General features: G+C 43.7%; 1 protein-coding gene across 1 annotated transcript in view; it reads left to right on the top strand.

The window, feature by feature from the left end:
• LOC124554709 (polyamine-transporting ATPase 13A3) overlaps window positions 1–27,030 on the top strand; it is a 186,329-nt gene that overhangs the window by 77,990 nt on the left and 81,309 nt on the right. The window contains exons 6-9 of the mRNA XM_047128348.1: window positions 674–792; window positions 1,184–1,340; window positions 2,664–2,868; window positions 5,712–5,910. Coding sequence (XP_046984304.1) covers window positions 674–792; window positions 1,184–1,340; window positions 2,664–2,868; window positions 5,712–5,910 — 680 coding nt within the window. The remainder of the gene's footprint in view (window positions 1–673; window positions 793–1,183; window positions 1,341–2,663; window positions 2,869–5,711; window positions 5,911–27,030) is intronic.

Below are 27,030 nucleotides of genomic sequence, written 5' to 3'. Positions count from 1 at the left end.
CGTCATAGGTATTATGTAAAGACTCTGATGATGGCCAATTTATGGCCAAGACTGGTAATGACTGTTACCATGTTATAAGTGCATCTGTGTAGAATAAAAATAAGTGTTAAGGCTTCATGAGTATAATAATTCTCTTGTATGTGCACAAGCTTCCTGGTGGAAATCTGTGAACTACAGTAACTGGGAAAAATGGAAAATGTGTGTCCAGAGTTGTTTATGATCTAAACAGGAGTTTTCATGTTAAATAAAATTCCTCATAGAACCCGTGTCTGTTAATAACTATGACTCTCAATACACAATTGAAAAATTCTTTTGGCTTTGAGGATTGAGTTAGTTTTATAGAAGTTCTCTGGGTTAGAAGAATACCATTTTTATGTGGATTAATTGTTTTCAGATTATATACTGCAATTTCTCTCTCACATATTCTCATACTTAATTTTCTTATAGTTAAGATAAACAGCAATATTTTAAGTTCCTGGATTCCACAAGGAGCAGGTGTGAACTTTTTCCCCTCCGGAGAATATGTATTATTACTGCATTTTCATCTATGTTAGAAAATAAAAAGACTGGCTGTGTTAGGTAACTGGGGATGAATTCTCCTTAGTTACCCAGTTTATGCACTAAGTCTGTTAAATTTTAGATTAGTTTTTTATGCTAATATTGTCATTTACAGAAATGGTGGCACAAGTGGCTTTGACTCAGAACCTTGTTGGAATGACCACATGCTTACAGATGTCAATTATATTGAAAAAGCACACTTGGCTGTACACTTCAGCGGAGGAAGTTTTAAATGTAAGTAATATTCTATCCATAACTACCAAAAACTATGAAAATATATTTTATTATTCCTATTAAAGCATTGCTTTGTTAAAAAATTCTGTTTGGTTTCTTGTATTTAAATAACATTGCCATTACTTGAACACTGCAAGGCAATGTAAAATACAAATGTTTTGGTGATAAAAGAATATCATAAACTCCATATTGTAAATTTTTATGTGTAAAGCCATATTTTCGTTATTTAGGTCATTGTTGTTTTTTCACTGTTGAGCAATGTGTTTTGCTGTGTACTAACAGTACATTTGTGAAATCAAAGTAAGGGAAAATTTTTGAAAGTTACACATAAATTGTTAGTTTTTCTAGCATGATAATAGTAACAGATACATTCAGTTTTACTTTCTTCTAGCATACAATGTTTTGCGGCTTTTTCGGTGCAAGAAGCAAACTTATGTGTGGGATGAGGACAGTGGGGACTTCCATAAGTTGTGTGGCTTAGACAAGCGTGTGCTTGTAAGTGTACTACATCAGCACCAAGGATTAACACAGCAGGAACAACTGTCAAGGTATGGATATTTGTCAAAAAATAGCCTAATGGTACAATACAGCATTCAAGAAAAATTTTATATACTCAGTAGCTGAAGTAAAAAAGTCAAGGAGGAAGAAGTGGTAAATGAGTTGTAGTGGGAGCAATAGTGGTGATGTCAATGATGGTAATAATGTTTATAATCTGATATAGAGTGTGGAAATGTGAGAGTAAAACAAAGAAATGGACACAGTTGCAGAAAGTGTGGGAGAAGATGAAAGTGCAAGACAGATGAAATAAATAAATCTAATTACAATGCTACTCACCATGTAGCTGATATGTTGAGTCACAGAGAGGCACAACAAAAAGACTGTAAAACAAGTAAGCTTTCAGCCAAAGGGCTTTATTCTGCCCTGGATCTTCCATTGTTTGATTAAATCCAGTCACATCTATTTCAGGGAAATTTTCCATCTGTAGACTTCCTGAATTCTGGTCTTAGATAATACGGTTAATATGAAGTGTAATGAGCATGAGTGAGTGGGTAATTCGTTCCAACCTGGAATGGGAGAATGTAAGAAAGCTGAGGTGACATCAGAAAACAATTTATGCAAAACCAGGAATGAGAGCATAAACCATTGAAAGCTTGCCAGCCATCATAAAAACAATTGCTGCTGCTTATTTTTGAATAGATACCTGAACATGTGTAACATTGGCCCTCAGCAGCTCAACATCAAAGAATTTGGCTGTTAATTTGGAGAAGGAACCAGTTAACTTTATTTACAGAGAAGGGATGAGTTAACTTTGTTTATGAGGAGGTATTCAGTAGCTTTCCGATCACTGTGAATGTGTATGACAAGCCTCTTTAGACTAAATTAGTGTTTAAAAACCAGTAAAAAATGTTGTAAGACATTGTTGGCCGAAAAATCTCCTTGGGGTTCAGTTTCAAAGGTGTTCTGTATTCATACTCATTAAGCACATTTATTCTGTTTATGGAAGTAGGCTATGAACATGTGCCTTGGCAAATCACCTGAAACAATTAACACAAAAATACCCATACTTGTTTTCATATCCATACTCGAATTTTATTTGTAAATATGTTCTCCCCAGGAGAAAAAAACTCTTTAATAAAGTGATGAAATTGGCTCAGGATTCATGTGGATGTTGGAGCAACTGACAATCTCATTGTTGTCTTCATTCTGAGTGTAGAGGGAATAAATTAGGACAAAACTTCTATGAAGCCTTACTTTTTAATAAATTTTATATTTATCTTTCACTTCCATGATGTAATTATTATTACTGGTTTTGTTTGTGTATATTATATAAAAATAATTCTTTTAACGTACAATGAATTAATCTGTTGCAGAATTTTGGCATTTGGTCCAAATGAAATAATCGTTCCAGTGCAGTCAGTGGTAACACTGCTGTTTCTAGAAGTCCTGAACCCATACTATGTGTTCCAGTTGCTGTCATTTATCCTGTGGTTTGCAGATGACTACATGTATTACGCTCTCACCATTTTGGCTATGTCAGCATTTGGTGTTATAATGTCTGTAATACAAGCCAGAAAGGTGAGTTATTTATTACTTGCTCTGTTTCATGTGCATAATTGTTGCTTTGCAGATAACTTTAAGTTTGTTTTAAAGAATTAATTTACAGGGACAACACTGAAATGTTTTTGCAAATGATACATAATTATCATACTGTGTGTTGTCGTTGTGGTCTTCAGTCCAAAGACTGATTCAGTGCAGTGCACCGTGCTAACCTGTTCAGTGCAAACCTCTTCATCTCCAAATAACTACTGCAGCCTACATTCTTTTGAACTTGCATACTGTATTCATCTCTTGGTCTCTCTCTACAATCCCCACCATCCACCCATCCCCCCCCCCCCCTCCCACTCTCTCTCTCTCTCTCTCTCTCTCTCTCTCTCTCTCTCTCTCACTCCCCCCCCCCCCCCTGCCCCCCTCCTCTCTCTCTTCCCTCTAATACTAAATTGGTGATTCCATGATGTCTCATAAAGTCAGAATGTGTCTTATCAACTGATCCCTTCTTTTAGTCAAGTTGTGCCACAAATTTTTTTTCTAGCCACTTGTGTCCAATATCTCCTCATTAGTTACACAATCTATCCATCTAATCTTCAGCATTTTTTTTGTATCACCACATTTCAGAAGCTTCTATTCTCTTCTTGTCTGCACTGTTTATTGTCCACATTTCACCTACATACAAGGTTACACTCCAGACAAATACCTTCAGGAAAGACTTCGTAACGCTTAAATCTATATTTGATGCTAGCAAATTTCCCTTCTCCAGAAACAATTTTCTTGCCATTGCCATTCTACATTATAAACCCTCTCTACTTTGGCCATATGAGCTATTTTGCTGCTCAAATAGCAACACTCATCACTACGGTTAATGTCTCATTTCCAAATCTAATCCATACAACATCTCCCACATTAATTTGACTTGTTTCACTTTTGTTGATGCTCATTTTATAACCTTTTTTAATTACACTCTCCATTCTGTTCAACTGCTCTTCCAATTCCTTTTCTGTCTCTGGTAGAATTCCAATGTCATCAGTAAATATCAAAGTTTTTATTTCTTTTCCTTGAACTTTAATCTCCAAATTTTTCTTTGGTTTTATTTACTTGCTCAATGTATAGATTGAATAACATCAAGGTTAGGTTGCAACCCTGTCTCACTCCCTGTCAACTACTGCATTCCTTTTGTGCCCCTCGACTCTGGTTTCTGTACAAGCTGTAAATAGCGTTTCACTCCCTGTATTTTAACCCTGCTACTTTCAGAATTTTGAAGAGTGTATTGTAGTAAACATTGTCAAAAGCATTCTCTAAGTCTAAAAATGCTATAAACATAGATGTGACTTTCCTTAACCTATCTTCTAAGAGAAGTCGTAGGGTCAATATTGCCTTACTTGTTCCTTCATTTCTCACAATCCAGACTGATCTCTGCGGTTAGCTTATATCAGTTTTTCCATTCTTCTGTAAATAATTCATTTTACTATTTTGCATCCATGACTTATTAAGCTGATGGTTCAATAACATTCACATCTGTCAGCCATTCTTTTTTTGGAAGGAACAATTTTGTCATGGGCGGCTCTCCCAGGGATATCAGTAGTTCTGACAGACTATCATCTGCTCCAGCGACCTTGATTCAACTTAGGTCTGTCAGTACTCTGTCAGATTGCTCTTGCAGTATCATATTACCTATCTCATTTTCATCCACGTCCTCTTGCCATTCTGTAATATTGCCTTTAAGTTCATTTACCTTGTGTAATCCCTGTATATATGCCTTCCACCTTTCACCTTTCCTTTGTGCTTATTATCATCTGAGTTCTGGTTATTCATACAGCTGCTTCTCTTTCTCCAACAGCCTCTTGAATTTTCCTGTAGGCAGTATCTATCTTTCTCACAACGATATATTCTTCTGTATCCTTACATATGTCCTCTAGCCATTCCTGCTTAGCCAGTTTTGCAGATTTGTCCTCTAGTTATTCCTTTTTAGGAATTTTGCACTTCCACATATTGAAACAAAATAATAATTAAATAATGGCTTTGCTTATGGACTCACCAGGAAGCAGGTATAGTGGTGTAAACAATAGATCATAATGTGTAAAGTTTGTGATTCTATGGTTTCCTTATTGCAGTATAAAATTGAAAAGCAAAATATGTGCTAATGTTTCTAAGACTAGATATTAGTGTTTTTCAGGTCTTTAATCCAAGAGAGACTGCATAGTATAGTGTTGTAGAAATTAATAGTCAAGAGAGACAGGCTTAAAAATGTGAAAAGTTTGAACATACCTGTGAAAGAGAAAACAGTTTATATGTAATAAAAGGGAAGTTCAAAAATGAAGGTAACAGCTCACTTGTTTCCAAAGCTCAAGATACTGTACTACATCATTTGGTGCCATGTTTCATGTTGTCAGACAGAACCTTTGTCTTCAGTTTTTGAATCATTTATTTTTGGTGCAGTTTCCTGAAGAGACATTTTGTCTTTCTGTTGGTAATAAGATTCTTGTATATTGTAGCTATTGTTTGAAATTGCTGCAAGAGGTAATTAAACTCTAGTAAAAAAAAAAAAAATTAATGAAGATTCTGGAAGAAGACTAAGGAAACAATGAGTCAGGAAACTTTTAATTCAAGATTAATGTTTAATTTTATAGTGCCAACGCATAAAAACACATGTAATTATAATTGTCTGTGCTATATGATCTTGGACATAGATTTAAAAACTTGATATGTGTGTCTTTTGTCATGTATGCTTGTGAGAGGGCATTGTGTTCATCTTAAGTTTATCAGTTATGATGCAAAATTAAGTTAATTGTAGAACTGAATATCTTGCACTTTCAAACTAATGAGGTTTTAATGTCTAATATTTACTAACTTTTCCTCTGTTTTAGACACAACACAAATTAAGAAGCACCATACATGCGTCTGATGTTGCAACAGTAATGCGGGGTCCAGCACAAACTGAAACAGTATCAACTGATCAATTAGTTCCTGGTGATGTTTTAGTGATTCCTCGCCATGGATATACAATGAACTGTGATGCTGTGTTGCTTACTGGCAACTGTATTGTTAATGAGAGCATGTTAACAGGTACAGGTTTTTCATGTTTAATGTCAGCATCATATGAAAATATATGACAATGTTTTCTTTTATAGTTGAGGTAAAATAATAACTATCTTTGACATCAGCTTTCTGTAGATTATTCAGAAAGCTAGACATTAACTGCCATGAAGCATAAAAGATAAACAACCACACTAAACTTTTCAGTTTCTTTATTTAGCCTGAAATAACTTTCAAGACATGAGATTTTAATAAGTGGGAGGCATAGGTTGAGGGTAACTTACTGAAAACCCTACAAATCTAGTCTCTCCTTCCCCCTCCCCTTCTCTTACCTCTCCCTCACTTCTTTCCTCAACCCTCCACCCTTCCCATAGCACTCCCTCTCTTACTACCTCTTACTCACCAACTTCCCTCCTTCTGTTCCTTAAGCCAAGTTTCCATGTGCATCTAAAGTGAGGCTGTAGCAAGTGACATGACAGCTGATACGTGAGTGGCACCATGTGCTGCTGTTTTCACATACTCCTATCAAAATTCTAGTTGCACAGTTTTCAATATGGTGACAGATGGACATTGTTGTAATCATTCAGGCTGTGGCATTAGAATTGAGCCAAAAATTGATTGTTGTCATCATTCAGGCCATGGCATTAGAATTGAGCCAAAAACCCATTAAGAAGAAGAGAAAGCATAGATATTGGATTTGGAAGTAGGTTTTGCACAGAAATAACACTAGAGCATCAGGAACGCTTTCATTGAAGTAACACTTGTAAACAAAAATCCGTTCTTGGACCACTTTCAGATGACGAAAGTAAATTTCAAGTACTTGTTTAGCTGCATAGTGAGCACTGTTAAAAAAATCCGATGCATTAGAGATGGAGTACTTGCCCGAGTGAAACTACAAGTTACTCTTTGATATTTGACATCTGGTTATTGCCTGTCATCTCTCCAATGTTTCTGTCACCTCCTTAAAACTAAAAAGTGTTCTATTGTGGTGTGTTGCATGCTATTTACAATGCCCTGAAGGCTCATTTGAAAGCTAATATTTTCACTCTTGCACCCAAATCAGTAGAATACAACGAAATATTAGTTATTCTATCCCGAATTTTGAAGTTACACTTCATGCAAGTGCATTAAAGACACTTCAATATAGTTTATTTCCTTTATTAAAAGTTACATCCAGTCTCAGATTATCCTGCCACCAGAAACCTTGTTACTCCCTTTCTCAGATCCATTGGGCAAGTCTTTATTGGTATTGAAGTTGCCAGTACTAGAATCTGAATATACTCCCAGTATTGCATTAATTTTTATCATTTGTAGAATTCAGTGAGCTGTTCTGAAACTCAAAATCACCTTTCACTAATTACTCAGTAATGCTTGCTTACTCACTCAACCATATACTTTCACCAAAGAGGTTAACCATTATGAAGGTTTTATATGCTGAAGTCACACTTCCTACCAATGTAACACAAAAACTGTGCTAAAAACTATGCATTTTGAACAGATTTCTAATGCGGTGTATTGTTGAAGCAACATATTTTCATAATACATAAGTATAAATGTGAAACCCACCTATTACACGTATTAGCTTCGGAAGCACTGGAATCAAGATGGTGGCTGCACAGTTTGCTTCTGACACTAATCAGTGGAATTAATTGGGGAAAGAGAGCAGCAACACGAAGTTAAAGCAGCAGTCTTTCATGGCATGGCTGAAAGGGGTGTCACTTGAGTGGCACCACAAGAATTAAGGTGTTTCCACATGTAATGTCGGTGCAGCCACTCAAGGGGCAGCCAAGTGGCATCACTTATGTTGCATGTGTAAGCATGACTTTATACCTCACACCTCCATCCCTCCCCACCTCCTTTCATCACCCTCTTTCCCTTGTTACTCTCTCCTTCCATCAACCTCCCCTATTTCTCCCCCGCACCATGCCATCTTCCCCTCCTTTCCTCTGCCATCCTTACCTTATCGTGCTGTTTGTCCCTTGTTCCTTCATTATCCCCAACCCTCCTTTTTTCTCTCCCTCTTTTTTCTTGTTCTCTTTTTCTCCCCTCCATCGCTCAATTTGCCCTCCATCCCTCACCTTTCCCTCTATTCCATACCTTCCACTCCCTCCCATGCCCTCCCATCCCAATGATGCCTTCGTCCATCAAAATCACCTCCTTCTTATTCATTCTTCCTCCAGCGATGCCTCATCTTTCAACTGCCTTTCATTCTCTCCATTCCCTGCAGCCCTCCATTGCCCCACCTTACATCCTTTCCTCCCTATCTCTCTTACTCCTTTTCTTGGCCAACAATTCCTTCCTCAGGCCTCTTGTCCTTCCTTTGAGCCTCATTCTCTCCATTATTCCTCATTGTTTCTCCCTTGCCTCTCACTCCATGCTCTGCCCTCTCTCTCTCATTCCTTTCCCCATCACTCCTTGATTGCTAATACCTCTCCCCTGTTCCTCCATCCTTTACCTCTCAAATCTCTCTTCATCCCTCAGCCCTTCATCTCTCAGCACATTCTATTATTGCCCCCTCCTCTCCCTCCACCATCCCCAACTTTTTCTTCCCCTCCGTAGCTCCTCCTTTCCCATGATATTCCTTGATGTTTCATGTTACTATTGGAAAGTTTTTGTCCCACTTGCATATATAAGTTATACAGTGATAGTGCTATCTCCTCACACATTGATATAATTTTACAACAGTTTTCTCAGTCCATTTTGGACCTACTTCACCATTGTAAATCTTCTCCTAATTGCGAGGGGAACTTAACATTGTGACTGAGCATGACACACTTTAAATGTCCATAGACATATCTCAATACCAAAGTTATTCTCCACAATGGAGCAACTTCTTCCATAATTTCTTACCATGCCTTGATATTGGTACTTGAAAGAAGCACTTTTAACACCAAAACATAATCTTGCCTTCTACCACTCCACTCATGTTGTCTAAATGTTTGTACTTGAAACTTTTATTGATTACAAGGTTGTCCTGCAGCAACTAACTGGTTCTCATTAACCACTTCCTGATGACCAATGCTGCTTTTGATTATTTTGCATCAGCATTGACTTTGCCGATATATACTTTTCTCCAATTCCTATCATCACCATCATCATCATCATCATAATTAATCCATCCAGACAATTTTATGAAGAAGAATAATGCCTCAGAAGGGAAAGTTTTAAGCAGGAACCTGGTTACAATAATCTTTAAGAGTTTTTATTCTCTGTAAGAAATTTAGTGTTTTCAATTATTGATTTTGTTACTACAGTATGAAAATAATATCAAAGTCTTGCCATTAATGTATGCAAATTTGCATACGTAACATTTTATCACAAGTATGTCTAACACAGGGTGTCCCATGGGGAATGGTCAATATTCAGGGGTAACATGGGAATGAATGTCTGATGCAAAAATTTCATATTACAAGTTTACACATGTACAACAATTAGTAAACAATACAACATACATTTTGCAAAGTATTGACTGAAAAATATGTATTTTTAACATTTGCCTCTTAAGTATTATCATATGTGTCACATTACAGCTGTTGTACGGTTCACAATAAATGTTTGAATATCCCGCCATCAACTTCAGTGCATGTGTGCACTCTTTGGAGAACATGTTGTGTTGCTTGTCTGAGTGCCTCTGCACTTTCCCTAATGAGGGCTGAAGCATCTGTCATATGTCCAAGCAGTTCACCTCCTGTGTCCACCTTTTGTTTGTACACCTCAGACTGCATCCAACCCCATAAACAAAAATCTAATGGCATAAGGGCTACTGATCTTGGTGGCCAGCTAATTGTACTACCATAACCAATTCAGGATTTAGGATAAGTACAGTTCAGGTGTTCCCTCACATGTCTGCTATAATGTAGAGGGGACTCCGTTATACTGGAGGTACATTAAAGTCAGTGTGGCCAAAGGAACACCCTCAGGGTGTTCAACAAATGAGTTTTCCAAAACAATTGCAAGTAATTCTGTCCTGTCATTTGCTCTCTCCTAAAATGATTTTACTTTTCAACGTATTTCCAATCATGCCACACCAAACTGTTGATCGAAAAACAAACTTGGAAATTGGTTTGGAGTAGCATGCAGATTTTGCTGCAAAAATCAATGCTTATTACATGTTTTCTTGATCTTCAGCAGGGAATAGTATTAATGGAAGCAGATGACAATTTTCATTTAACCAGTGACAAAATTCAAGCTGTGTGGCATTGTCATCAATGTGAAGATTGTGGACACACACTATGTGAAATGGGTACAAGTTTTCTGCATGTAATATTCACCATACACATGTTTGTGGGACATTGATAGGTGCAGAAAGTTGCCATTTGCTGGTAGCAGGGCTATGGCACACCATTTCAACACTGTGTTTCTGTTCCTCCACAGGTTATTGAACTACACATTCAGAAGAAAAATAGGAACTTGGAAGAATGTCTGTTTCATGCAATGCTCTGAAAATTCTTGTAAACCTTCTACAGTCAGAAATTTGATGGGAAGGAAAACACTGACAGTGTCCTTATACAGCAGCAGGACCACTATGACAGCAGAAGCTATAAACATACACCATATGTGCATATTTTTCATTAGCATAAACATGAGGCATTTTAGCCAGCACGTGTACACACACAGTTAACCAATGTTTCTCTCTGATATGCTGTCAGTCCCTCACACTACTTCGCTCTCAACACATCATGAAAAGCTACACATTCAGCAGACCAGTTTAATGGGAGAAAGACATCCCAAGTAGTTGGATTGAAAGCAAGGAGGTAGGTTGGACTAGAATAAAATGTCAGTGAGGTTGGTTAGGTAAGACAAATACGTACGTGAGCACCACTGGCCCAAAAACAAATGTACATTAAATGTGCCCTATCTCAGAAACCATTCAGAATAGGACATATAAACTTATGAAGTTTTTTGCTTCCAATTGAACATCCCAGAATATTGACCTTTCTTCTTGGGACACCCTGTATATTGGAAGTAAAAAGCTATATATACAAATGTTTTTACTACAGTAAAATTCAACAAGTTAATACCTCTTAATCAAGGAGGGTCCTCACTAGGGGTGGAGTTACTGGACATGGTGGACCACGAATAGCTTACAGCCTCTGTTCGGCATCGTCTGGCAGGACGGGAAAAAACCCACTCCACTGATGTGCTTGGTGGCAAAGTGGGCATGAGAACAGGTGGTGATGGAATAGTAATAAACCCGTCTGGTACTCCTGGCATGCACTGCACTGTTTACACTGCACTGCCGACAATACTCCATTTACTGATACTGGGAGGATGAAACAAGCATGTGGCATCAGGCTTTGTACATCCGTAGTCAATAGAAGCACCTCAAGGGGATGCAGCTCGGGAAGGCAGCAGGGAAAAACATGGTAACACTCCTATTGCTAGAAGAACTGCGACAGAAAACTGACACTGAACCCGGAATAAGAATTCTACTGTTCACCCATACCCCGGCAAAATGTGGCAGACGATGACATGAGCCATGTGGTATTGTGCAGGCAAGCTGCCAAGAGCACAACTGGGAGGTGTTACCTTTTCAGAGTGGAACAAGAGACCACTTGAGCAATGGTTTGGGATGCATGGTGTATGGAAATCGTGGGTATCTAAACTCTACCTCTGGCCAAAGTGACCAGCGAGGGTGTTTGGGGGGGCTGGTTTCTGGTCTGCGCAGCTCATCATCTACTGCTGCAGTTGGAGGTGATGGAAGGAGTCACCATGCGGTTCCCCCTTTTTGAGTGGAAAACACCGGTGCCATCTGCACAGAGGGATGTTTGAAGCTGACTGAGGATGCTTTCTGGGAGGTATGCATGGGTTGTTGCTGCTGTGCTCATGCTCTTGCTGTGGTTTGTAATGAGAATGGGGGCATGGGCAGCTCCTGTGTACAGCGTTGTGTGTGAAGTAGCGTTGCTGCTCCAATGGTGCAGGTGCTAGCAGCGGTAGTGATGACACTCTGTTGGGAATGCGGGCCATCTGTGGGGGTGGGGCGCTGTCTCCATCAGATGGAGGCTGCATAAAGGGTAGTGCAGTGTGACATCAGGGTCCCAGGCACTGGAGGGTGTGTCAGTCATGTAGTCGTCTGGCGGTGGACCAAAGGCAGCATCAGCTGGTGGTGTGTCAGACACAGCATTGGGGGTGGTGTCAACTGGTGACACATTGAGAACAGTGGAGGGGATGGTGTTGGCCTGCGTCGTATTGGGTGCAGTGTTGATGGTGCTGTGACTAGGGTCAGTGGTAGGAGAGAAAAACTCCACCTCGATGGTGCTGTGTCCATTGGCTGGAGCGGGTCTAGAATGTAGCCCAGCTTGAGCCTGTCTATGAAAATGGTTGTCACGACCCCATTCAGACAAAAGGAGAATGTCTTGTCCCCATGTTGCAACACCAAGTACGGGCCCAAATATTGAGGGTGGAGAGGTGGCTGGTATGCATCCACCGGAGACATGACGTGTGCATGCTGTGAGGTCATGGTGGATGAAGGTCGGGTGCTCACTGTGATGTTGCAGAGATCTTGGTCGCAGCTGGGCCATGAAGTCATGGAGCTGCTGCACGAAACCTGGGACATTGTTGTCAGGAGGAAGCAGGGTTGGTTCCAAAAATCACCAGGAGTGGTGAGTGGCTGTCTATATACGAGCTCAGCAACAGAAGTTCCCAGGTCTGTTTTGTGTGCAGAGCTAGAAGTACCAGGGGTAGGGCAGTGGACCATTCAGAAGAATAACATGTGAGGACAGCTTTAAGTGTGCTGTGGAACTGCTCCACCATGCCGTTAGCTGCGGGGTGGTAGCTGGTGGTATAATGGAAATTGGAGCTGCAGGTGCCTGTCAGAGGTTGGAAGAGAGCTGAGGTGAACTGGCACTTGTGATCTGTAATGATGTTGTGTGGGCAACCAAAGCAGGACACCCAGGTCCAAACAAAGGGTGCAGCCACAGTTTCGGCTGAAATGTTGGGGATGGGGTAGCCTCTGGCCAGCGAGTAAATCTGTCAGTAATCGTCAGCAGATATCGATGTCCATTGGAGGAGGGTAGTGAACCGACAATATCGAGGTGACACATGTGAACCAGTGTTGTGTGGTGGGAGAGGTGGCCACAGGGGAGTGAACATGTCATCTGACCTCGGCGTGCTGACACGGAACACCTGACCAGGCACAGTTGCTGCAGTCATGTTGGTTGCCTAGCGAGACGAAGTATTGTTTCATGAGGTTGGCACAACTGTAGATGCCTGGGCGTGCAAGGCCATGAACATGGTCAAATTTTTCGAAGATCAGAGGGAAGAAGTGGCAGAGCAATTGTTGGAACCATCAGGTTGTGAAGAATCCATGAGGATGTCACACTAGGTCTTACAGTCAGAGTCGGATATGGATTGTAGCTGGAGTTTGAAGCCAGATTGCATATTCTCAGGGCCATGAGCCAGGTTCGGGTCCCCTCTTGAGCAGCAGTGAGGACATCGTAGTTTGGGTGATGGCACAGGAATGGCTAAGGCAATCTGCCACATGTTATCGATGCTGCCAAAATGCTGGTCGTTGATAGTGAATTGTGCAATATACTCCTGCAGCCTGAACTGTCGAGGTGAGATCTGGTCTATGTCTTTCCTGCCAGAACTAGAGGTTAGAGGGCGGTGGTCTGTGAAGATCGTAAAGATGCATCCATCGACTGAAGATCGGAAATAATGGACAGCTTCATGGACTGCGAGCAGCTCACAGTAATATTTGCCCCAATGGCATTGTGCATCAGAGAGCTTGGACAAAAAGAAGGCGAGTGGATGCCAAATGTTGTCCGCATATTGTTGTAGGATGGCCCTGATAGACGTCTGGCTCGCATCTACCACTGTTGAGATGGTGGCGTTAGGGTGGGGACGTATTTGCCCAAGGTCCCATGTTGGTTTTCCGAAGATCTTGAATATGGCCTGGGTCCAAGGGAGCAGCGTGTTGCCTTTGTTTTTATCACTACAAAGTGCTGTAGTAAGGGGCTCTTGGGGCATCATTAAGGTGGCAACAGAAAAAGTTGACCATGCCAATGAAACACTGAGGTCTTTGAAGGTAGTAGGGCATGGAAAGTCTGCTACTGCCTGTATTGTCTTGAGGAGGGGGTGGGAGCCGGCAGCAGAGACTAAGTGCTCAAGGAATTCAATCTTGCTCACCCCAGAAATGCATTTTGCCATCTTGGGGATCACCCCAGCTTTCTGCAGATGGGAAAAAGTTTTCTGTAGGTGTTGGTGATGTTCAGTAGGGTCTCTGGAGTAGATGAGTATATCATCTAGGATGGCGAAACACCATGGTGCACCCCGGAGGATGTTGTCGAAAATTCGCTGCCATGTTTGTGCATCATTGCTGAGGCCAAATTTCATGAATTCACTCATAAACAGGCTGAAAGGTATGAGTATGGCTGTTTTATCAACGTCCTCTGGGGTGACTGACATTTTTGTGTAGCCTTTAGTGCTGTGTATCTTACTGAAGATAGTAATTCCCAAGATGACATCATTGTATGTGCAGAGGAGTGCGACCGGATAGCATTCAGGGGTGATGTGGACATTGAGTTTACAGTAAATGCCGCAAGGTGTACCAGGAACCGTCCTTCTCGGGGGTGAGGTGAAGGACGGAAGCCCAGGGTTTTCTGGTAGGGCAAAGTACACCGACAGTGAGCAGCTCTTCAGACTCCTTTTGTACGACTTTGCGCTTGTCAGTGGGTATGGGCAGGCACAACAGAAAACCTGGGGGCCAGGGGTACTGGCGATGTAAATCTCAGTGTCATGCTGAACATTCAGGGAGGCGCTGGGTGGCTGGATGAGGAGGGGGATTTCTGCAAGGAGCTGAGGATATGGACCTGAAAGTGCCAACTGTCTCATGGCAAAGCACGTGGCAGGGCGGGAGCTGCAGCGGACAGTCCTACCGGAGTTGCCATCAACTAAACGGCACTTCACTACGTCGGCCAGTAGGCTGTAATGGCCGAGGAAGTCAGCACCCAGAATGGGGTCGGTAACATCTGCGACTGTGAACATCCATGGGAGTTCGCACTGGAACCGTAGATCAATCAAGTGGATATGCACCCCTTAAGTAGAGATGGCTGAGTTGTCGACTGTGGTGGCGAGGAGGGGAGAGGGGGGGGGGGGGGCAGATTTAGGAGCAGTTTGTGGGGGAATATGGATAAGTCAGAGCCAGTGTCGACAAGGTAGCGGACAGGGCGACTAGCATCGTTCAAATCCCATATGAATAGGCCTGTGAAGTGGTACAGCAACAGGGCGCGCATACTGCCAGAGTTTGGGGACAAGGAACATGGAAGTCTGCAGTTGGTCATGTTCTTGCCAAACCTCTGGTGGTAGCAGCAGGCTTTGCCTAGATCACGGTGGTTGTGGTAGTTGGGGGCATGGGAGGAAGGGGGGGGGGGGGGCTGTTTAGAACTATGCCAGGGGGCAGCTGTTTTTGCATGGTCCGGCATTGTGTGTGTGGGGAGGCTATCAGTGGCTCGCGGCAGGTGCATGAGGTGGTGGAAGACACTGGCAGTAAGTGCTGCCATCTCAGAGCTCAAATGTCTCAGAATCTGGTAGAGGTCGGGGCTTGTGAGCTGAGCAGAGGGTCAATAGCATCAGTGATGTCACACACACAATGGCTTATGGTGGGGCGGAAGGGGTCGGTGAATAGCCGGCCAGAGCTGCAGGGTGGTAGCCAGCATTCTGCACTGCCACCGCAGTGGGAAAGACGTTCAGGGTTTCAAACAGTTTATCCGCCAAGACTGTGGTGTCGCCTAACAATGAATGGGCGCGCGAGCCCAGGGCAGCCTGTATGGGGGCGAGAAGCTACATGAGCCAGCAATTCAGTAGCAGGCCTTTGGGGAGAGTGTGCAGTTCAGCAAGTTCTTGGATGATACCCAGCAACAGGGGTAGGTGCATGTTGTCGCACTGCTTGGATGATAAAAAAATTACACACATGTTGCTGCTTCAAGGGCACGAAGCTGGATATCTTGCATTCTTTTAGTTTAATGTAGCTGCTGGAGGGGGGTGAGTATGATTGGGTGGTGGTGGTTGGGTCGAGATGCTGACAACCATTCCGAATTTCGTTGCATTGCTCGTGGTAGCACAACCTCCGAAAACTTCTTCAATGGAAGCAAACTACAGGCCTGTGTTTCGTGGGTTGAAGGGGAGCAAGTGAGCAGCAGCACGACTGCCACATTGCAGCACAAGCACACTGCCAGTGGTGTCTGCAGGGTCAGCTTGCACTGGGCGCACAGCCCCGTTGGTCAGCTGAGTCAAGGGCAGTTCTGTAGTGTTGACAGATGCGTGCAGAGTTCCACACCTCTGAAGTGCTCATATGTGTTGGGGTAAGAGGGGTAACAGGAGGCTGCTGGTTAGAGAGCCCGTCAAGTGTGACCGCTGTAGGGGTGGGAACGTATGGCAGCGATATTGTAACTTAACAGTGTGGGCAGTGTGTTGTGGTATGCAGGGTGGTGCTGGCAAGCAGTACTGCGGAGAAGAAGTTAGATGGGACACACATTGTCTGTCTTACTATCTTACCAACCAAAATACACTCCTGGAAATTGAAATAAGAACACCGTGAATTCATTGTCCCAGGAAGGGGAAACTTTATTGACACATTCCTGGGGTCAGATACATCACATGATCACACTGACAGAACCACAGGCACATAGACACAGGCAACAGAGCATGCACAATGTCAGCACTAGTACAGTGTATATCCACCTTTCGCAGCAATGCAGGCTGCTATTCTCCCATGGAGACGATCGTAGAGATGCTGGATGTAGTCCTGTGGAACGGCTTGCCATGCCATTTCCACCTGGCGCCTCAGTTGGACCAGCGTTCGTGCTGGACGTGCAGACCGCGTGAGACGACGCTTCATCCAGTCCCAAACATGCTCAATGGGGGACAGATCCGGAGATCTTGCTGGCCAGGGTAGTTGACTTACACCTTCTAGAGCACGTTGGGTGGCACGGGATACATGCGGACGTGCATTGTCCTGTTGGAACAGCAAGTTCCCTTGCCGGTCTAGGAATGGTAGAACGATGGGTTCGATGACGGTTTGGATGTACCGTGCACTATTCAGTGTCCCCTCGACGATCAGCAGTGGTGTACGGCCAGTGTAGGAGATCGCTCCCCACACCATGATGCCGGGTGTTGGCCCTGTGTGCCTCGGTCGTATGCAGTCCTGATTGTGGCGCTCACCTGCACGGCGCCAAACACGCATACGACCATCATTGGCACCAAGGCAGAAGCGACTCTTGTCGCTGAAGACGACACGTCTCCATTCGTCCCTCCATTCACGCCTGTCGCGACACCACTGGAGGCGGGCTGCACGATGTTGGGGCGTGAGCGGAAGACGGCCTAACGGTGTGCGGGACCGTAGCCCAGCTTCATGGAGACGGTTGCGAATGGTCCTCGCCGATACCCCAGGAGCAACAGTGTCCCTAATTTGCTGGGAAGTAGCGGTGCGGTCCCCTACGGCACTGCGTAGGATCCTACGGTCTTGGCGTGCATCCGTGCGTCGCTGCGGTCCGGTCCCAGGTCGACGGGCACGTGCACCTTCCGCCGACCACTGGCGACAACATCGATGTACTGTGGAGACCTCACGCCCCACGTGTTGAGCAATTCGGCGGTACGTCCACCCGGCCTCCCGCATGCCCACTATACACCCTCGCTCAAAGTCCGTCAACTGCACATACGGTTCACGTCCACGCTGTCGCGGCATGCTACCAGTGTTAAAGACTGCGATGGAGCTCCGTATGCCACGGCAAACTGGCTGACACTGACGGCGGCGGTGCACAAATACTGCGCAGCTAGCGCCATTCGACGGCCAACACCGCGGTTCCTGGTGTGTCCGCTGTGCCGTGCGTGTGATCATTGCTTGTACAGCCCTCTCGCAGTGTCCGGAGCAAGTATGGTGGGTCTGACACACCGGTGTCAATGTGTTCTTTTTTCCATTTCCAGGAGTGTATGTCTATCTTAGCATTTATGAGTCTTTAGAATGTAGACTGTGAGAGTGTTAAGTGATGGTGTTGCGTTTATTGCTGAGCTGTGTGCGTCAGGCAAACAATTTTCCAACAAAAATGTAAGTAAAGTGTTGTAACTCACAACATAAATAAGACACAAGATGGCACCTCCAGAACAACTATATTTAACAGTCTCACAGGACAGTAGTTCACAACAGACTCAGTGTTTGACATACCCATGTGGCAAGACGTGTACAGCGCAGGTCTACGAGGGTTGTACGAAAAGTAAGGTTCCCCATGAGCTACAGCCTCGAGGGAAGGTACTAGGCTAAATCAGACAACAGTGCCATGGGCAGTGGTTTCCCCACTCTTGGCCCGCCTGTCTGTGATTTGCTACATCGCTCAGTGTTGGCTTGGCAGTTGTCAAAGATGAAAGTGTTGATCACCGCTCCCACCAAGTGCGAGGTTCGAGCAGTAAACCAGTTTCTCCATGCAAGAAAGCTACTGCCTGTGGAGATTCATCGGCAACTCACTGAGGTTTATGGTGAAGAGTGCATGTCCATTCAGCATGTCCGCAAATGGTGCGGGACTTTTGCTGAGCATCATATGGAAATTCACAAAGAAGAACAGAGTGGACGACCGCCGGTTTCGGATGCGATTGTCCTGAAGATCAGCAGTGAGCTGCTCAAAGATTGGAGGCTTACTGTCTGTGAACTTGTTGAATGCATTCCTGAAGGTTCCCACCACAGAACTGAAATAAATTTAACTGAAATGTTGGGTTATCGGAAAGTGTGTGCTCACTGGGTCCCCCAGATGCTGACTGATGGACGCATGGAGCAACGCCTTGACTGTGCTCGTAAATTTCTTCAACAATGCGAGGGGGGAGGCAACAATGAGAAGTTGTTGGACTCTATTGTCATGGGAGGTGAAATGTGGGTGTTTCATTACACCCCTGAAACAAAACATTAATCTCATCAGTGGCATCACTCCGGTTCACAGCCACCAAAGAAATTCAAACAAACACAGTCGGCAGGAAAGGTTATGGCGACTGTGTTTTGGGATCAGAAGGGGGTACTCCTCATTGATATCATGCAACCTGGTACAACAATAAACTGAGACAGATATTGTGAAACATTGACCAAACTCTGGTGAGCAATCCAGAATCACCGGAGAGGACAAATGACAGAGGGAGTAGTGTTTCTTCACAACAACACTCGACCCCATGTCGCTCATCAAACACAGGAGCTTTTGAAGAAATTTGGGTGGACTGTTATACCCCATCCCCCGTACAGCCCGGACGTAGCCCCCAGCGATTATCAACTCTTCCTCAAGCTAAAGGAACACTTAGTTGGCAAGCACTTCAAGAGCAATGATGAAGTGTGAGCAGAGGTCACATGCTTCCTCAACGGGTTGGCGGGAGACTTTGACTTAGGAATACAAAAGCTGGAGCACCATCTTCAAAAGTGTGTCAAAAAAATGGAGACCCTGTTGAAAAATAGACAAAAGTGAAAGCTTTTCAACGATGTATAAATTAATAACAATAAACAATGTTTTCTGTTTGTAAAAATTATGGGGACCTTTCTTTTGGTACAACCCTCATAGCTAGTGTAGTAAAAAGCATGGTGAGTGAGAGCAGACTGAGGGCAATCATATGTGTAGATAGTGTGTCACAGGTGGTGCCGGAAGGTGCCTTTGCAGCTGTTGTGTGTGGTCGCTCTCAGCTGCAGTGTCTCCCCTGGTGGCCATGCTTTGGTAGTAGTGAATGTGGAGTGACTGTCATGTCATATATGCTGCTTGTGTGATGATGGCCAATGTCAGACGCATCAGACTGTGCCTGATGTCTAGGTGGTAGCCCATTGGTTATCACATCCCTTCTTCCATGGGGAAGCAGCAAGCTACATCTTGGTGTGTTGAACCCATCTGGCCGGCCACCCGGGCAGTGCTCCAAACCAGGCCAATGTCTTTGGGAACATCATAGATCCCCTCAGGTTTTACCCATTCCCATTCAGTGCAGACAGGAGTGTACGGTCAAAAGGTCCCCGCCTGGTGGTGCAGTTGGATTCTTGGTGACTCTGATACTGGTAGCAAAGGTCCCTGCATACCTATGTTGGCTCCTGGTGTGGAAGGGAGCTGTAGTGGTGGAGATGGCACAATTGGGGCTGTTACTGGGGTTGTGATCTTCTTTCAACATCCAATCCATCTTGTTTGGCGTACAAACAGAGCAGGATAGTGTGGCCAGGGGGAGATAGTGGAGGGTCTGGCAGAAGAGAGCCAGAAGATAGTGTCACCGTGATGTGTGTTCACCAAAGGGTCCAGAGGCAGTGACAGCTGGATGCCTCACTGCAGGTGGAACTGATTTTGATGGCATATCATCATCCAATCCCTCTTGGCAGAGTGAACATGCGGCATCCCCACAATGCTGCTGGACAACTTCCAGAATCCCCTTGCCCTGGCTGGGAGTGAGGTGACAGCACTGCAGTCTTCCCCACAGACATTGGCTGTATGAGATAGGGGAGCATGTGGGGCTGATGGCCATGGAGGAGTTCTACCGCATTCTTCTCCCCTATCAGCATCGAGCTGTAGGAATTCAAAAAAAGTGTTAGTGCATCATTCATAGTAGCATCAGTCACATATTTCTTTATCTGTGTTTAAAAAGTTTGCATGAGTCTTTCTGCCTCACCATTTGAATGAGGGTGGAAGGGCAGAGACAGCAGATGCTGAGTGTCATTTTGGTGGCAGAACTCACCAAAAACTTGGGAGCAAAATTCTGGTTCACTGGCTAACACCAGTGTAAGAGGAAGTACTTCAATAGCGAAAATTCTGCTGAGCACTGCGACTGTAGCCTCCACACTCGTTGAGTGACAGTTGACCATGTACAGAAAGTTGGTGTTCACATTGAGGGCAACCAGCCAGGTAGTATCCAGGAAGAAGACCTTTAAGTCGACATGAATGCACACCCACTGGCATGAGGGCATCGTCCAGGTGGGAGAACATTTGGCAGAGAACTACATACTGTTGTTCACACCGATGACAGTTGCAGACAGTATGTTCGATCTGCCAGTCTATGTCCAGCCAGTATACATGGTGCCAGGAGGGCAGTTTAGTTTGCGAGATGCCCCAGTGACCTTGGTTCCATATCTGTAAGACTGTCATGCATGGAGGTTTAAGTGGAGCTACCTAGGGAGACCATTGACCCGTGGTTAGTAGGATAATTCTGTCCACCGGGAATAGTTGGTAGTGGAGGTGGGAGAATTGCCACAGCGCGTTGAAGTCCTGATGAGAATGTGGTCTGGCCAACCCTGTTGCATTTACTGCCATACCTGTTGTAAGATGGTGTCCTTGGCCATGGACGCAGCTACATGCCGCCGCCCCCCCCCCCCCCCCCCCCCCGATGGGAAGTGTGCCAACTGCCTGTTGAGCCTCTACATCAAACTTTAAGCATGAGATCTTGTATGGTTGAATTCCATGTCAGGGTCCATTGGGAGATGGGACAGGGTGTCCATGTTGGCATGGTGATTGTTATTGCGGAAGTGAATCTTATACTTTTACCTGCTGGGTAACGTTGCTGCTGCAGGATTGAAGTGGGAGATCAACGGTTTATGATCTGTAATTAGGTGAAGCTTTGTTCTGTATAAGAATATATGGAATTTCTTCAGTGTAAAGATGATCACAAAGGCATTTTTTTTTATTTGCAAATACTTTTCTGCATGACATTGAGCATCTTCAATGCAACTGTGAATGGATGTTCAGAGCCACCCATGTCTCTGTGTTCCAGGATGGCTCCTAGGCCCCATTCAGAGATGCCTGTCACTACCACCACCACTAGCTGTGGTGAGACATAGTGCCACTAGGAGGGCTTCAGGATCCTGAACAACTGTCCACATGCCTCCAACCATACAAAAGGCTCACCCTCTTTCTGCAGCTTGTTGAGTGGGTTCGCAATTGATGCCAGGCCTGGGATAAATTTTCAGTAATACATTTTTCCCCAAGAATGACTTGAATTCCTTTAAATTTATGGGGTGAGGAAGCCCGATGACAGCTTCGACCAGCTTCTGTGTTGGCTATGTACCTTTGCGAGAGATGATGATGTCCTAGGCATTCCACTAAGGGTTCAAAAATTAGAGATTTTTTGAGACAGTATTTGAGGCCTGTGGACTGGAGGGTGTGGAACAGCTGCCGGCAAGCTTGTGGTCTTCATCACCACAATGTTGTCTATATAATTTATGTGGCCCAGGACATCCTACAGCAGTTGCTTGAGGAACCTTTGAAAGATTTCTTGGCACTGTCCACCCAGAAAACTAAGCATTTAAAACAATATAATTCATGTGGTTTGTTTACTACCAGGACTTTTTGTGATTCCTCATTCAGGGGTAGCTGTAAACAAGCTTCAAAGAGATCTACGTGTCCTCCCTCGAGTGCAGAGAAAAACTCGTCTGGTTTCGGAATAGGAAACATATCGATCTCTGAATGGGAACTGACCATAACCTTGAAGTCTCTACACAGATGCAGTTTCCCCAATAATTTTTTCACAATAACCAAAAGTGTTGTCCACTCTCTTTTAGCCACGAGTTCAGTGTCATCCAAGGCTGTCAATCTCTTGAGCTCATTTCTTGATGGCAACCCACAGTGTGAGGGGCCTGGGTTGTGCACAGAAGACGTAAAGGTGCACCAATTTCTTCAATGTAAAGTGCACTGTAAAGTTCTTAATTTTTTACTAAACCTGTAGAGATTATGTCAGAGTACTCCTTACTGAATGTTTCAAATTCCCAAAATGGTTCTTGTTCCAAGACCAGATGGACTTAGTCGTGGATGACAAATCCGAAAGCAGAAAAAGTGTCAAGGCTGAATAGACTCTGCTGTGAACCACAAGAAAGGTGAGGTGCCTTACGACATTTTTGTGCATCACTGTGATTGTGTATTATCCTTTGAGTCGAATGAGTTTTTTGTTAAATGTCACCAGGTGGCGAGCTGTGGCTTGAAGTGACAGTCCTCTCAGCTTTAGATGCATGTGTGTGTTTAACAGGGACACCGAGGCACCGTAGTTGAACTTGTCTGTGCAAAGTGAGTCTGATGAACAGTTTCTTAGATGGCACCATTGTGGTGTGAGACTTCAAGAAAATCATGTTAATGCCCATTGGGTCCTGTCAAGGCTAGTGTTTTTTTCCAGAGCACGGCAGACAGATGCAAAATGTCCTTTCTTCTAGCATGTCTCACACTGTGCCCACCAATCAGGGCAATTTTCTCTGACATATGACAAAACAGCATTTCCTACTGAGTCCTTCCAACTCAGCTGCCAATGCATGGTAGGACTGATTTGGCTGTTTACAACACTAATTAAATTCCACACAGGATGCAATGACATGGCAGTGTCAATGAAAATAAGTAGTTAATAGAGCACAAATTTTGTCAAAGGTCAGATGTGGCAGTTCCGTGAGAGGGCCCGGTTTGCATATAAGCTGGTACATTCTATGTGTGATCCATGACAGGAAAAGTGATTTTACTATGGCTAGATCTGTTACCTGGAATGCAGCAAAGTGCTGCTGGAGGCACTTCGTGTATGCTTCCCACTCTTTCAGAGTATCGTTGTAAGGCAAGAATGGTGGCAGATTTCTAGCTAATGACTGGGAGAGCAATGCAGACCCAAACTTCCTGACATTTCTGTCCCTATAACTGCTGTTGCAGAAATTGATGTAGAATGACACAACTGGTAAGGTATTCTGTCACACAGGGCCTGTGTTTACATAACAAACACAAAAAAATCCCATCATCTTTGCCTATCATGTTGTAACACACAACATAAAAAAATGATATTGCACTGACAGTACAAAAAAAAAAACCACTCACACCATGAAGGAATTATCTGAATGGGATGAAAATTGGTAGATGTGATGTACATGTACAGACAGACAAATGATTACTGTTTTGAAAAAAATGGATGATTTATTCAAGAGAAAGAGCTTCACAAATTGAGCAAGTCAGTAATACATATGTCCACCTTTGGCCCTACGCAAGCAATTATTTGGCTTCGTATTGATTGATGGAGTCATTAGATGTCCTCCTGAGGGATACTGTATCAAATTCTGTCCAGCTGGCATGTTAGACCATCAAAACCCGAAGCTGGTTGAAGACCTTGCCCCTAATGCTCCCAACATTGTCAATTTGGGAGAGATCCAGTGACCTTGTTGGCCAAGGAAGGGTTTGGCATGCACGAAGACAAGCAGTAGAAACTCTTGCCTTGTGTAGGTGGGCATTATCTGGCTGCAGTTTGAGCCCAGAGTGACTTGCCATTAAAGGCAGCAAAATGAGGCACAGAATATCGTTGACACACCGCTATGCTGTAAAGGTGCTGTTGATGACAGCATAAGGGGCCTACTATGAAAAGAAATGGCACTCCTAAACATCACTTGATGTTGTCAGGCCATATGGTGAGTGACAGTCAGCTCCAGGGAGTCTTTAGACATGTCTTCACCTTGGAATGGAATCTAATTGACTGGAGTAGAATTGTCTTCAGTGATGAGTCACACTTCGAATTAATTTCCAATGACCAGCAAAGACATTTCTGGAGGTTCCCCAGACAGCAGTGGGGTACCAAACTCTCTGTTGCCTGCCGTATGGTCTGACAACCACAAGTGATGGTCTGGATGTCAGTTCTTTTCATAGCACAACCCCTTTACAGGGTGTTTGAAAAAGAACTCCGTAGTTTTAAGTATAAATTTAACAGGGGAAAATTAATGAAATTAATGAAAAATTACACCAATGAGTACATATCATGAAAGAGAATTCCTTCAGAGGTTTTTTTTTTATTTTTTTTATTTTTATTTTTTTTTTTTATGTTAGGAGACTTCAGCATGGGATCCATTTGTTGCCCTGCACACGTTGAGATGATATTCCACTTCTCACCACGTATTCACCAACATTTAAAATGTAACTGTCCCAATTGCTGTGACAATTCTTTCCCGTAAATGATTGGTGTCTCTGATCTTTTCACTGTGCACAACATTTTTTATGTGGCCCCAAAAGAAAACATCCAGTAGACTAAAGTCTGGGCTTCATGGTGGCCAAGGTATTGGGCCAGTCCTGCTTATCCACCATCCTCCAAAGCAAGTGTCAAGAGCCGCACGCACGTAATTACTGTAATGAGGTGGGATGCTATATAGTTGGAAAGACACAAGCCTCTTTTCCACCTCAATATCGTTCATTTGGGGAAAGACATACTCTGTCAACATGCCACTGTAAACATCCCCGTGTATTGTTTTTTCTACCAAAATGAAAGGTCCAATCACACGATCTTCCATCAAACCACACCAGACATTAACTTTGGAAGAGTCACGTTGATGCTGAATAACTTAATGTGGATGCTCTGTACCCAAATTTTGCAGTTCAGATGATTAACTGTTCCACTGACATGAAATGCAGTCTCATGAGAAAAGGGAGTTGCCTGCACTGCATTGCACGCACGTCTTGACTGAACTGAGGGAACAGAGGAAAAAAATGGCACTGGTGCCGTCTCAAGGTGAAGCAGACCTGTAGCTGCAGGAGAGCCAAACTCAGAGAGTTGATGAATCCAACACCACAAACTAGAATACTGTGTGTCACTTTGTACAGACTAGGAAATATTAAAACTAGGGAGTTCCTTTCCAAACACACTGCATTTGTCATCCACAGCACAGTGGTTCGTCGATGGTGTTCTATGCCCTGTTTTGTTGCCCTTCATGGAGAGCCATCCTGGGCTTACATTTCAGCAAGATAATGCCCTCCCGAACATGGCGAGAGTTTCTAGTATTTGAAACATCCTGGCAGATTAAAACTTTGTGCTGGACCGAGACTCAAACTTGGGACCTTTGCCTTTCACGGGCAAGTGCTCTACCATCTGGGCTACCCAAGAACGACTCGCCCCGTCCTCACAGCTTTACTTCTGCCAGTACCTTATCTCCTACTTTCCAAACTTCACAGAACTCTCTCTACTACTTGTCTCCATGCTTGCCAAATGCTACCTTGGCCAGCAAGTTTGCCAGATCTCTCCCCAATGGAAAACATTTAGAGCATTATGGCTAGGGCCCTCCAACCAGCTCAGGATTTTGATGATCTAACATACCAATTGGACCAAATTTGGCATGATATCCCTCAGGGCAGTCTTGCTGAAATGTAAGTCCGGGATGGCTTGCCACGAAGGGCAACAAAATGGGGTGCAGAATATTGCCGACATACTGCTGTGCTGTCAGGTTGCCAACAACTCTTATCAATCAACACGAAGCCAAATAAATGCTTGCAGAAGAGTTTGAGGTGCCCAATGTGTTATGAACTTTCTCAATTTGTGAAGCTCTTTCTCTTGAATAAATCATCCAATTTTTCTGGAATTGTAATCATTTGTTTGTCTATGCATATACATCACATGTACCAATATCCATCCCATTCAGAGTATTCTTTCATGGTGCATCATGTTTCTTGTCTTAAAGCTTATATTTAATTACCTCACAGGACAATAGTTTAAAATGGATACAATCTATGGTGTAGCCACATGGCAAGACATGTACAGAACAGGTATGGCTAGCATAATAAATAGCATAATGAGTGAGAGTAGACTGAGGGCGATCGCCAGCCGGCGATCACATATGTAGATGGTGTGTCACAGGTGGTGCTGGTAGGTACCTGTGCAGCCATCATGCATGGTCGCTCATCTGTGGTGTCCCACCCTGGTGGCCAAGCTTTGCAGTAGTGGACACAAAACAACTGTCATGCCATATGTGCCAGTTGTGTGGTGATGGCCAGTATCAGAGGCATCACCTGGTGCCCAACATCTAAGTGGTAGTCCAGTGGCTTATTACATAAGGACGCCAGTGAAGAGATTTAAACATACAACTCACATAAGAGGTCTACATTGAAATAAATGAATCTCTATGTACAGATTTAAATTTCTGTACATAACCTCACTGGCATACCTAGCAAATAATCCTCATCAAACTTCAGACTAATGTACGTGTAACTGTAATGCAGCTGATGGCACAGAAAAAAGTTCTCAACTACTGCAAGTAATTCCTTTGTGCAATAGCAATTTGTTGCAAGGACCCTTTCAACAAGGATTTGAGTAGTTAGGGGTTATCACTCTTTTCAGTTGTGCTGGAAGCCTATTGAAAATGAAACCTACTAAATAATGCACACTTCTATGTATAATGCTTAAGAAAGTATTATCCAAGTGTATGTTGTATTTCTATCTCATGTTCACTGA

The sequence above is a fragment of the Schistocerca americana genome, chromosome X (genome assembly GCF_021461395.2).
Source record: "Schistocerca americana isolate TAMUIC-IGC-003095 chromosome X, iqSchAmer2.1, whole genome shotgun sequence".
Lineage (NCBI taxonomy): Eukaryota > Metazoa > Arthropoda > Insecta > Orthoptera > Acrididae > Schistocerca > Schistocerca americana.
Note: the sequence above shows the minus strand (reverse complement) of the source record. Positions and strands in the feature narration are given on the sequence as shown.